Source organism: Erithacus rubecula, assembly GCF_903797595.1.
Source record: "Erithacus rubecula genome assembly, chromosome: 6".
Classification (NCBI taxonomy): domain Eukaryota; kingdom Metazoa; phylum Chordata; class Aves; order Passeriformes; family Muscicapidae; genus Erithacus; species Erithacus rubecula.
The window spans coordinates 22,786,445-22,799,056 of NC_136688.1; the positions used below are offsets into that span (position 1 = coordinate 22,786,445).

The 12,612-nt window shown below is 45.7% G+C and overlaps 2 protein-coding genes across 20 annotated transcripts in view; both read right to left on the reverse strand.

The window, feature by feature from the left end:
* MADD (MAP kinase activating death domain) overlaps positions 1-1,712 on the reverse strand; it is a 68,219-nt gene extending 66,507 nt beyond the window's left edge. For all 17 annotated transcript variants that reach the window (XM_079307638.1, XM_079307637.1, XM_079307635.1 and 14 more), the window contains exon 1: positions 1,629-1,712. The gene's annotated coding sequence lies outside the window, so the exon portion shown is untranslated. The remainder of the gene's footprint in view (positions 1-1,628) is intronic.
* A 2,155-nt stretch (positions 1,713-3,867) lies between these two features.
* NR1H3 (nuclear receptor subfamily 1 group H member 3) overlaps positions 3,868-12,612 on the reverse strand; it is a 30,676-nt gene continuing 21,931 nt past the window's right edge. For all 3 annotated transcript variants that reach the window (XM_079309158.1, XM_079309157.1, XM_079309159.1), the window contains exons 4-9: positions 9,675-9,883; positions 9,262-9,441; positions 8,727-8,826; positions 7,116-7,229; positions 6,197-6,291; positions 3,868-5,800 (exon numbers count right to left, since the gene is read on the reverse strand). In XM_079309158.1, coding sequence (XP_079165284.1) covers positions 5,654-5,800; positions 6,197-6,291; positions 7,116-7,229; positions 8,727-8,826; positions 9,262-9,441; positions 9,675-9,883 — 845 coding nt within the window. In that variant the 3' untranslated portion in view covers positions 3,868-5,653. The remainder of the gene's footprint in view (positions 5,801-6,196; positions 6,292-7,115; positions 7,230-8,726; positions 8,827-9,261; positions 9,442-9,674; positions 9,884-12,612) is intronic.

Genomic DNA, 12,612 nt, shown 5'->3' on the forward strand with positions numbered 1-12,612 from the left:
AATGATTTTGCATTTTGTTAAACACACAGTAAGATACTTAACGAGTGTGCATTTAATTACAGTGTCCATTAAATGGTATTCAAAAGCTGTGCATTTTCTAAGAATACAACACTAAGGCAAAAATAGTATTTTATAGCTGGAATGATCTATCAGTTCAGTGTTACATAACAGGCTGTGAAGGGATGGCCAGATTAGATCCTGTAAAAACTGCATTTTAGCTATGTTGGATGAGAAGTGCTCTCTTGGATGTGTCAGGATTGCAGCTTTTCATTAGTGCTGAAAACAGCAAGTACTTGTGCCCAATCCAAAACAGTTCCCTAGGTCCAAAAATAGAGACAGTTCCCAAATAAGCTATATTTGAATGACTTTGGTTTGATTATGTGACCCTCAGGACACAACAATAAATCCTCCCTCCCCTTACTTGTGTCTACAAGTAGCATCCTTTTTGCAGATAAGCGATGGTGCAAGGAGCACAGCAAGGACACTTGACAGCACACCAACAGAAATGCTGACCCACAGTCACACTGGATGTAGAGAAAATGGCTGGCTTGTCTAGGGAGAGCACAACACATTGCCAGATCACAGTTCTACCCCATCTCCATGGGGCTGCAAATTTATAAGGGATGTTATTTTGCGTATGACTAAAAACAGTGTGTTATATGGAGGAGTTCAGGGGAATAGAGAGAGAAGCAAGACGGGAAACAAATAAGGTTTTTCAAAGCTTATTTCTCGAAACACTTCTTTATGGTGACTCCACACAGTGACACAGACCAAGCTTTCTTCCCCTCCTCCACCTGACAGTAAAAGCGAGCAACACAACAAGGTGGTGACACCCACTTCGGAGAGGAAAAGGCTCTTGATTTATAGTCCACTTCATACGAAATTGACCAGTACGAAGTGGATTTCCTATTCTATTGTCTTGCGGAGTAACAGGATCTGCTGTTTACAAACCAAGGAGTAAAGCACCTTTCCAGTGACATTACCGCAGCAACCCCTTCACACGGCTGCACACCTCACCCTTTCCAAGGGGCTCTGTCCGCCCGAGCCGCCCCTCTCCGTCCCCTCGGGGTGCTGCTCGCTTCCAGCGGGCAGGAGCCAGGAGAAGCGGCGGCCGGGCGGGACCGGGAGCGCCGGCCCCGCGCCCACACCGCCGCCGCTATTCGCTGCCCGGCCGGCCCCGCCGCTCTGCCCACAGCCCGCCGGGCCCGGCTGCAAACCCGCAAGCGACCCCGCAGGGGCTGCTCCTGCTGCCGCTGCCGGCGAAGCCCGCGGCCGCAGCGGGACATCGCGACCCCGCCCGCCCCGGCACCTCGGCTCGACGGAGCCCAGCCGGCCCCGCTCCGGCAGCGGCGAACCGCGATCTCTGCCCGACCTTGGGGAAGGGCTCGCCGCTCCCGAGCATCCCCACCGCGCCCGGCCGGGCGGCTGCGGCAGCGCTCGGAGCGGGCGGGGGGGCCCCGCCGCCAGCTGTCCGGGTGCGGGTCCCCGCCGGCAGCGCCGCCGGCCGCGCTCCGCAGCCCGACCCACACACAGGGTCGGTGGGGCAGGCTCCCTTTTGACATGTGCACGCAGCCGGCCGCCTGCGGCACCGGGCACCGGGCCCCGCCCGGCCGGGCCGCCCCGCTCACCTGCTCCGCCGCCGCCGCCGCCGCCGCTCTGCGCCGCCCGCCCAGTTCCGCATCGAGCGCCGGCGGCGGCGCGCGCCACAGCCGGCACAGCAGGGGCAGCGGGGGCGGGCGGAGCGAACCACTCGCAGCCCGCGCGGGGGGAGCCGCCCCGCCCGCCGCCCGCAGGGGGCGCTGCAGCCGCGGAGGGGCAGGCGGGATGCGGGGGACGGAGGCGGGATAGAGGCGGGATAGAGGCGGGATTGGAGGGAAACAGCTCTTCTGACCAGGCTGCGTCGTGAGAACCGGGAACACTTCAGAATTGGGTTTTCAGGAATACTTTTCCTCCCTTCCCATTTATCTGAGTGTATCATTAGCCAATACAGCTGTTGAACAAGGGTACAGGCAACCAGGAACACCTCCCAGGATTGCAATTCAAGCACCCCAAGATTTCTCCAACAGCCAAATCAGCAAAATTAATTTGAAATAGATCAGGTATAGAGACTTAGAGCAGCAAGACTGATTCTCAGGCCTAGATAGCACTTTGTAAACAATAAAAGTACAAAGGGTCACCAATCTCACAGATGGTTCTTCCCCCACACCTGCTTACTTGAGCTCCATGGGCTAACCTAGGAAGCTTCTAAAAGACAAAAAATGGTTCTGTACTGATTTGCACTTTCAAAAAAAATGAGAATGTGAAGATCTAAACAAGGAGATTGTATTCGACTACATAATGAAAAGGGATGCAGAGTGTGTCAGTTCGGGCTGATTGAGTTAATTTTCTTCACAGTGACTGGTATGGGGCTGTATTCTGGATTTGTGCAGTGATGATAATATAGAGATGTTTTTATTATTGCTGAGCAGGGTTCACACAGAGCCAAGGCCTCTTCTGCTTTCCGTGGTTTCCTGACACAGCCAGGACAGGTGACCCCAACTGACCAAAGGGATATTCCAAACCATGTGGCATCACGCTCAGCATATAAAATCCAGGGAAAAAGAAGGAAGTGGGGGATGTTTGGAGCAATGCAATTGTCTTCCTAAGTAACAATTACACATGATAAGGCCCCACTCTCCTGGAGATGGCTGAACACCTGCTGGTCCACAGGAAACAGTGAACTAAGTCCTTGCTTCGCTTGTGTGTGGCTTTTGCTCTCCCTATTAAACTGTCTCTGTCCCAACTCATGACTTTTCCAGCTTTTACCCATCTGATTCCCTCCCCAGCCCTGCTGCTGGGGAGTGAGTGAGTGATTGTGTGGGGTTTGGTGGCACTCTGGGTTAAACCACAACACAGAAGCGAGGAAAACCAGTTTTCACCACTGCCATCCACAGCAATGTTATAGATTGTACCTTGAGAATCCCTCAAATTCACATGCAGTTTTTCCCTTCAAATTAAGGAGATGCAGCCCAGAGAATATAAAGCTGGAAGTTAAGCTGCAGCTCCTGTTGACAGCAGGGCCCAGCCATCCTCTAATCCACCTAGCATTAATGAGTTCTTGAGCTCTGCTCATTACTCCCCCTCTCATAGCCTGTGCTCCAGTCTCCTATAAGCCTACTCCTATTCCTTCTTCCTCTGCTTCAGTAGATTGGAATTTAAATTTTATACTCCAGAGTAACACAGAGAATTCAGCAGAAAAGCCTGTGGTGTGGAACCTTGCTAAACTCACCACTGCCTTCCCTTTCCTATTGGAACAGGGAACCATCAAGCACTTAGGAAGCAGCTAATGCTGGACAGCTCTCCACTTTTCCAATCCTGCTGCTGCCTTTGAGGTAATGCATGTGTTCAACTACTCCTGGCGTTTCACCTATGAATGCATCAGAAATGAGCAGCATAGCAGGTCAGGCAAGGCCCTACTGAAATCTGCTTGACAGCTGGGGCACACTGGACTCCTTTCGATTTTGGTGAGCCATAAAATGCAGAAAATGGAGTAGAGTACATGCAACAAAAGGGATACGTTCTGAATGCAGCTGTACAAATCAAGGTGAGGTGCATGCATAATGCATGATCTTTCTGATAGACACTTAATCCACTTCACCTATTTGCCAGCTCTGGCACACAGTAAAGCACATACCAAGCTACAAATCTCATATGAAAGTGAAAGCCCAGAAGAAACTGCCTGGGGTTGCACTGCTATTTCCTTCTCACCACTTCTTTCTTCTCCCCAACATAGATACTCATCATTTCTTACCAGCTTTGAGCTTGTTACAGCAAGAACTTATTCCACCCTCCCCCAGTCTCAGGACAGCATATCAGAGAATGTCAAAATCCTGTATTAGGCTTTATTCTTTTATATAAACATTAACATTTCTCAAACAGATTAGTTAAAAATACAGATTTAAACAAGAATTTCTGCAATTGCAATGAGTTATAAAAAACAACAGATTATTTTACAGATTGTTACAAGTGCTTTACAAAGGTGCAGAGTGAAGGCCAGTGGCAGGGGACCAACCTCAAGTGCAAAATGGACACAATACCCTCACCACGGGCATAGCGCTCAGATACACAGCCAAAAAAAACAACAAACAAACCAAAAAACAGACAGACAAAAAAACCCGAGCCATGTGAACCTATGCTCTTGGGATTCTCACTGGGAAAGCAAACATAGACCCCTAGGACAGAGAAGACTCATGAGACCAAGCTACTTGAAGTCACATCTCTGAGATCAGCCATAAGATGTTTTTTTCTTGGAAAATAAGGAACATATTTTATAACAGTATATTTCTCTTCTGTCAGACAAAATATTGCTGTAAATCCTAGAATACTTATGGATGAAGATACTTAAAACTTGGGCCACAAATCCAGTGTGGATCTCACAATGCCCGAAGTGAAGAAAGGATACCAGACCCAAGTGTCCTTCTGAAGCAGTTGGCACTCCTCATACAGGAGGGACCTCCATATCCCATGATCATCACTGAAACCTTGAGCAAGTACCTTGGAAAGACTTTGGCAAAAGGAAGACTATGCAAGTGGATCTGATTACACCCAATATATTCCTGCAGCCCATGATCTGAGAGTTGTACAGCCCACAGTGTATGCAATGCCCACATATTCCACTAAATGCAGTGTGTCCTCTCTCCTTGGTCAATACATCTTCACACCCACCTTGGAACACATACCACATGCTCCAGATTCTTGGAAGGTTTTGAGATCCTTCCACCATACCCACCTTACCTAGGTACCAGGCCTACCCACCTATCTTTCTTCTATTCCACCTCTAAAGATAAAAATCTATGCCCTGATTCATTTTGAACTAAAGTCCAGCAGTTAGCAAATCAAAGGTAAATTGAACTGAGAACCACCATGAGATAAAACCGTGATGCATTACATTTAAAAAAATCCACTACTTTATGCCTGACATCTTTTTGATACACAATGTTCCCTATGCAGAGGACCTCCTTGTTAGACAAAGGGCACTACACATTACAGAAATCCTTTTTCCAAAGGAGGGCCAGAATAAAGGGCAGCTCTAGAGATGAAGTCTCATAATAAAGAAACGAAAGCTACTTCTCTTGGAATCATTGTAAAGGGCAGCACATTCAAGAGATTTTATTTATATGAAACCCAGTGAAACCCCTAGAACATCCACACTGACTTCCCTGAGCTCCTCAGATCCAGGTACACTGGGGACCCTGCAGAAGCCTTTTGAGCTGGGTTACTCTCAATAGAGAGGTTTTTGGCAAGTTCCTGCAAATTCATTTCCATAATCAGCAAGAAGAGGATCAGTGGGCGAAACCTCAGCATATGCTTAGAGAAGAGAAAGACTGAAGGAAAAGGAGTTGAGGGGCAGGGGGAAAGGTCTTCATTTCTACCGTTTTCGAATGTTTCATGTTATTCCTTTGGGGTATGGGCACTACAGTGAAACCAACCCCTCCATCTGATCTAGCCCAGCTGCCTCCTGCACAGTCTCAGGACAACACTGAAACCCCAGGCTCATCACTCCCTGCATGCCCAGCCCAGGGTTCAGTGCTCTGGAGAGGGGAGGCTGGCTTCTCGTTAGCAAAGGCTGGGAGATGGCATTATGTCAGCATGTCAGCGCCCTGGGAGCATGCAGTCACTCATGCACATCCCAGATTTCTGAGAGCAGGGGAGGGAGTTTCTTGTCCTGCAGCCGAAGGGCAAACACCTGTTCAGAGTGGACACTGCTCAGTGTCCGAAGACTGACCAGCTTCATTAACATCCGTGGAAACATCAAGCGGTCCTGCAGGGACAAACAGACAGCTGTCAGTAAATTCATCTAAAACTTTGTTTTTAAAAAAAACTACCACATCTGATGATATACCGTAATCACAATCCTTACTTCCTCTAGACCCAGCACTCTCCAGGAGGATGCAGTGTGACTACTGCACAATAGTACATCATGTCCAAAAAATCCAGACTTTCCATGCTGGCAGAACCATGGAACATGATACAGGACAGCAGATTGTGACAGCTCACAAACCCTGCAATTATAGCTGCTATCCAAGAGCCCATAAGAGACAAGCATGACAGTACAGGCAGCAAGAGACCTGTTACAGACAGCACAGCAGGAACTCTGCCTGCATAAACAGAAAATCCATTTGCATCATCACTGGAGATGTCCTGGTCAGGCACTTACATTTGGTCTGTTGATGCAAATATAAGAATGAAGCGCTTCCACATAGGTGTGCTGCAGCCTCTCCACCAGGGACTGGTCCTGCACATTCGGTCGGTCTGCCAAACAGCAGGTTAGATGTAAGCAGATTGCTGTGGGCAGCTTCACTGGATTTAACATCTCTGTCTAACCCCACTTCCTCCTATGGTGTCTTCCCAAAACTTCATCTCACATTCACGCAGCACAGCTAGGAGATATATCCAGGACACTGGCAGCTGTGTCAGTCACCTGTAACTACTCTTTCTCAGTGATGCCTACTGCACATGGGGAGTCCAATCCACCTCATGTAGAGGTGGGAGGTTAGAGAGACCAAGCACATTTACACAGTGCTGTTCGGTCTCATGCTGCTGTCCCAGAAAAAATGTGAAGCCACCTATTCAAGAGCAAATGGGAAAGTTTCTTCAGTAGCTGAGCCAGTTAGAAAACAGGAACAAAGAAAAACAGTCATTAATCAGGTCACAAGACAGAAGAGTAGAGGTGGCTTCTTGGCAAAGCCCTGTCCTGGCCTGGAGTAATACTGCCTCTTGTCCAGAGTATGTTTGCTTTGTTTGCTTGCCCACTAGATGTCACTCATGCTGTGGGACCTGCATCACACCAAAGAGGTGCCAAGGACATTAAAGGGGCTATAAAACAGCAATTTCCAAATGAGGAAGATAAATACTGGCTGTTTTTTCTGCACACTTTTCCAGCAGTGAGGAATTCAATTTCCTCTGGAAGTGGCAGTAGAAAATTCAGAATATAATGACTAATATGCTCCCTTTATCACTAGACTCTATACACACTCTATTACTCCTTTTCTGTATGAAATGTCTCTTCACTCTGCTCTACATCCTTTGCCCTCTGACTCACTGCTGCAGCTCTTCAGATCTTCCTGGCTTTTTACCTGCAGAGAAAATGTTGATGGCAATTAAAAGTGCATATTCAGCATCATTAAGCTGTAGCTCATTCATTCCCTTTGAGAACTCAAAGATGGGGTTAATGAACTCAAACTGCAGACCTGCAACAAACAGAAGAGAACAAGGTGAGGCAGTAACTATTGTCTCCCCTCTCTACCCCTCCCTTTCATGGAAAAGGCTGACAGAAATCAACTGCTATACACCAGAGAGTGGGGAGGACAGGCACAGAAAAACCCTTACATTATGCTCTAATGAATACATCCACTTTACATCCACTACTGGTTAGCACCAACAGTGGCTGAGGAGTCAGGTTTTAACTGTAAAATGACACTCTTTCTGGGTTTTCCTAAAGCCTTAAATGCACCACAGCACAGTACTGAGCTAAAGGAACACAACATCAGCTAAAAGATAAGTCCATCAAAACACCATCAGAAGGTCACAAGCACAACATTTATACTGTTGATTTATACTCTCACAGCATCACCTCCTTCATACTCAGTAGCCTTCACACTTTCAAAGAAAGCTTTAGTTCTACACTTCAGGCTCATGTGAAGTATGTATGAGCTGAAAATATGCAGTTCCAAGAATTCTGAACTATGCTATTTCCTTCAGCTCAAAGAACTGAGAGACCTGAGGCAGAGCCTGACCTAGCCGTCCAATTACCTCATTTGATAAATGCAGTCAGACAGAAATGCACTGATATTTATTGTCATAGCAGAGACCACTGTCAAATCAAGTCTTTTGTGCCACGTAATCACACTGAAAACTTTGGCCTTTCCTCCAAAATAGCATCCCAGTTTCTAATTTCCTGCATTACAACTGCATCAGAGAAGGAGGAACAAAACGGAGGGAATCTTTCTAGCTCCCTGCTTTTTGCCTTTCTAATAACCTGAAGAAAAGGCTACCAGGAAAAGTGTCATAAAGAAAAGTTGTATATAAAAGCCATCTCAAGTACAAATGGTTAAACAGCTACTCAAGGATTAAAATTTAAAAATCAGCTGATTTAGAAATGCTAAAGATACACACTTCTTGTTACTTCATCTGAAATTACATTTATAGCTCCTTGAAAAATATACTTCAGAGATCACAACACCACAGGATACCATATAGGATGATAAAATGTCTAAAGCAGTCTCTGGGGATCCTCAGTGCACAGTACAGACTTCATATCAACTGAAATGTAATTATGGTAATGTCATCATGCCAAGCGTCCATCCGGATTAGCAAGTGATACACTTGCAAAGGAGAGAATACTGTGGTTTGGACTGGTATGATCTGATACAGCTCCACCACCATATCACATCTCTACAAGAAAGGAATTTCACACCAACTACTAGCCCTAGGTGGACACTTGCAGCAATATTTTCATGCTTTAAGAGTCCAGATTTTCCCAAGCAAATTGACACCTACAAAAATACATGAACTGAGCTTGTTACCACATATTAAAAGCAATAAAAAAAGATTTGTGGGGCTATTGGTTTGGTCCTGTTCTAAACCTCTCGCCACAAACTACTTCCAGCGGCCCACATTGAAAAGGGAAATACGTAAGAACACAAGACACTGGGGAGAAAGAAAGAAACACCTGTCTAATGCAGCACCTGCTTTGGCGAAGTCATCCCGATTATAGCTCAGGTCCTTAAGAAAGGTGATGCTCTCGATCTCAGGATTGTAGCGCCGAGAGGTCTCCAACAACATCACCTGAAGCCAGAAATAAGATATACTCAATTTGAAAGCAGGAAGAAATGTTACAACATCAATAACTTGCTGACTGTTGAAGCATCTTTGGAAAAATAAAAAACACCACCAAACAAAATCACTCCAGTTTCTCTCACAGTGCTTAAAAATGCCAAGATAAAGTCTGCTGCCATCCTTTGTGGTGTCTGCTTTTGGGAAACGGGAAATTCCTGCTTACCATTACCAAGGCACTTGCCTCATTCCCTTCCTGTATAATCAGGCACTGCAATACATAACCAGGCATCTTGCCAATATAACCTTGCACTGCAGTAATGGTCCCACAGCTGAGGTCCTTCAGTCTGATATTCTCAAAAAAGAAATTAAACTAGTTCTCTAGATGGGTAACCCCAAATTCTTTCATCTCTGCTACTATGTACTGGGGTGAAGTCAAACTCTCACCTCTATGGTAGACGTCTTCAGTAAAGCGATCTGATCTTCCCTGGTAAGCTCCAGGAAGCCAGGTAATTGCTTGGCAAAGTCCACGATCTCTTGCACTGAGATAATTGCAAGTTCTGTGAAGTGTGCAAAACGCTGCTGCCTTGCTTCACGGTTATTTGGATCAGGAATCTGGGGCCATGGCTGTAGGAATGGGAAGAGACAGCAGATATTTGTGAAAGATGGAGCCAAAGATAAAAGATGAAAAGAACAAGAAAAGAAAATAACTTCAGAACATCATCCTTTGCTATTCTTTACAGAGCTTTAGCCCACAGATGCAATGCCAAAATAACTCAGTTCTCCCAAATATTTTACCTAAAATGCAGCTCCCCAAACGTCACTTTTTCTTATTTTGATAACTCTGGTAGAGTTTTTACCGTCACTTTGAGCCTGTCAGTGAAGGAGCGCTGGTTGCACTGCTGCTGAGCGGCCACGAGCTTTTTTATCATGCTCAGCTGTTCCGGCGTCAGTTTGTGGGAAGGGCTTGGTGGATTCGGAGGGTTTGGACGCACCACAACTGTCCGAGCCTGATCGTCCTCCTGCTTCTTCAGTTTCTTCAGTCGGATCTGCTCTTCAGACAGAACATCTAAAGCAGGAATAGCTCATGATCCATCATAGGAAGACAATGGAAACCACACTAAACACAGGGTAATGTGCTGTAGATGGAGAGGCAGAGATCACAGCCGCCTGTACTGGGCATAGCAGGGTGCACGCAACACAGCCAACAATGGTACTTATTTGTTTCTCCCTCTATTCCCTAATTCAAATTGTTCCATTGCTTTTCTTCTAATCATACTGTCATATAAAGTGTTCACAAAAGGCAGAAGCTCCTCTCATGATGCCCTGCAGATCTCAGAAAAACAACAGTGACTTTCCACACAAAGCAGTTCCCTAAAATGTCATGTCACAACAGGTGCTCCCTTCATATGCCATGGTGTATCCACCATATCTTATTTTATCCTACTGCTATGTCTTTTCTCAATATTGTTAATTTAACAGCTTGTGTCATTTCACCCTCTTCAAAAGTCAAACTCAGTCCTGGGGGGAGTTTGAGAGTGAAAGGATAATACGCTATATAGGCCATCTGCAGCAAACTCTAGAGCAGTAACATACCCCAAGATGAATAATGGAATAGTAACTTTGCCTAAGTGTACTGAGGACCAACCACAGGTCCTTCAGGAATAGGGTTACAAGTCTCTTTCAGTTGTTAAGCCAAAGGGGAGATGTTATTTGGATGAAACACTGTAAGGAACAGAACAACTCAAAGGCATCTGCTCTACTGAGGGCTGATGGAGTCCCTCTGTCAGAGAAAGGGAAGCACATCTTTTCTCATAGGCTTGCCAAGCAGTAAAGGGGATTTAAACTAAAGCCACCTAGGGACAGGAACCTCAATCCACCCCTCTCCTCTCCCAGTCCAGTTTGATGTCAGGGCCAGCAAGAGATGCCCAGAGCCTGGAGAGGGTATGCAGGTCAGCAGGAGAGCACCTGAAGAGCAGCACAACGAAATTTCTACCACTCCATCCAGTAAGTCAGGTTCATTGGGAGCCCAACTTAAATGCCTCTATGCAAATGCACACAGCATAGGGAATAAATAAGAGTAGTTAGAGACATGCACACACCTGCAGGGCTGTGATCATATTGGGCATCACAGAGAGAGGGTGCAAAGCAAGTTCGCTGGCCTGGACTTCAGGAGAGCAGACTCTGGCCTCTTCAGGGATCTACTCGGTAGAGCACTATCAGATAAAGTGCTGGAGGGAAGAGGGGCCCAAGAAAGCTAGTTAATATCCAAGGATGGCCTCCTCCAAGCTCAGGAGCTATGCATCCTTGTCTCTAAATTGGAATAGCATGGATTTGACAGATAGATCAGTTGGAGGACAAAAATTTGGTTGGATGGTCACACAAAGGGTTGTGGCCCATGGCTCAATGTCCAAGTGAAGACCAGGGGCTGGTATTGGGACCAGCACTGCTGAACACCTTTGTCAGTGACATGGACAGTGGGACTGAGGGCACCCTCAGCAAGGCTGCTGACAGCACCAGGCTGTGTGCTGAGATTGACACTCCGGAAGAAATGGAAGCAAAAGAGGAACTAATTGAAAAAAAAAAAACCAACAACAACTCTGTATCTTCAGGAACAAAGATAAATAAACAAAGCTTGACCTTACAAACAAGACTTTGAAAGTGCTGAAAGATTCTTTGGCCATTTTTAAAAATGAACAGACAACATAGAAAAAAAAGGATATAGTATGGCCTGGATGATGAAGGACGTAGTAATAAGTGGGGGTTAATCTCTCCTGCCATGCCTACAGTAAGAGGACAAGAAGAAATGGCCTTAAACTGAGACAGGGGAGATTCAGATTAGGTATTAAAAAAAAATTCCTTGTTAGAGTATACATTGGAATAAGTTGCCCTGAGAGGTGATGGAGTCACCATCCCTGGAGGTGTTTAAAGGGCACCTGGATCTGTGCTCGGTGATATAGTTTAGTGGTTTAAGTGTTACAGTGGTACTGCTGGGTAGACATTTGGACTTGATGACCTTAAAAGATCTCTTTCAGCCTTGATGATTCTATGATTCAACAGCTGCTACACAGAAAAGCAGGTCTTAAAACTGAACAAATATATAACTGCACTTCTTAACAGAATCATATTAAACAAAGAAAAGAACAGGAGAGCCACTGTAAGACAGCATTCTTGGGATTGCAAGGATAGACAAAGAACATAACACAGTCAAGTTGAGAATAACCTTTATCCCTAACCTACAACAGGGGGGATGTGTGCACAGATACATGCACCATAGAAAATATTTACAATTCTAACAGCAAAGACATTCAGTACAATTACCACAATAAGGGGGATCTATAAGATTAAACAATGTTACTTACAGTGTCAGTTTAAGGAGGGAAGTAATTGATCCAAGTGATTACAGTCCCTCGTCTTGGGACTCTGATGCATTAAAAAGTTTTTATCTGGTAACATGTTACTTTGTTATTAATGAATCTTGAAAACTGCCTATGTGCAAGCTCCTCCACCATGCTAAATTCAAAGCAATCTAACTGACTTGGTTTGTCAGGAAGGAATTATTTAACCTTATGGCTCACACTGGCTTAAGAACAATAAACTGGCCATGAATAACTTCAGTCTGGGAATTAGAAGAATGTTTCCAGCAATTACCAGGGGGGAAGTTCTGGAACAACCTTCCAAGAGAAACAGCTGGAGGAAAAAGCCCTCAGTTTCTGTCAAAACTAACAAGGCAAATTTGCAGTGGGGATTACAGAGTCGACAAGAATTGCCAAGTTCTTGATAATAACACCAAGATTC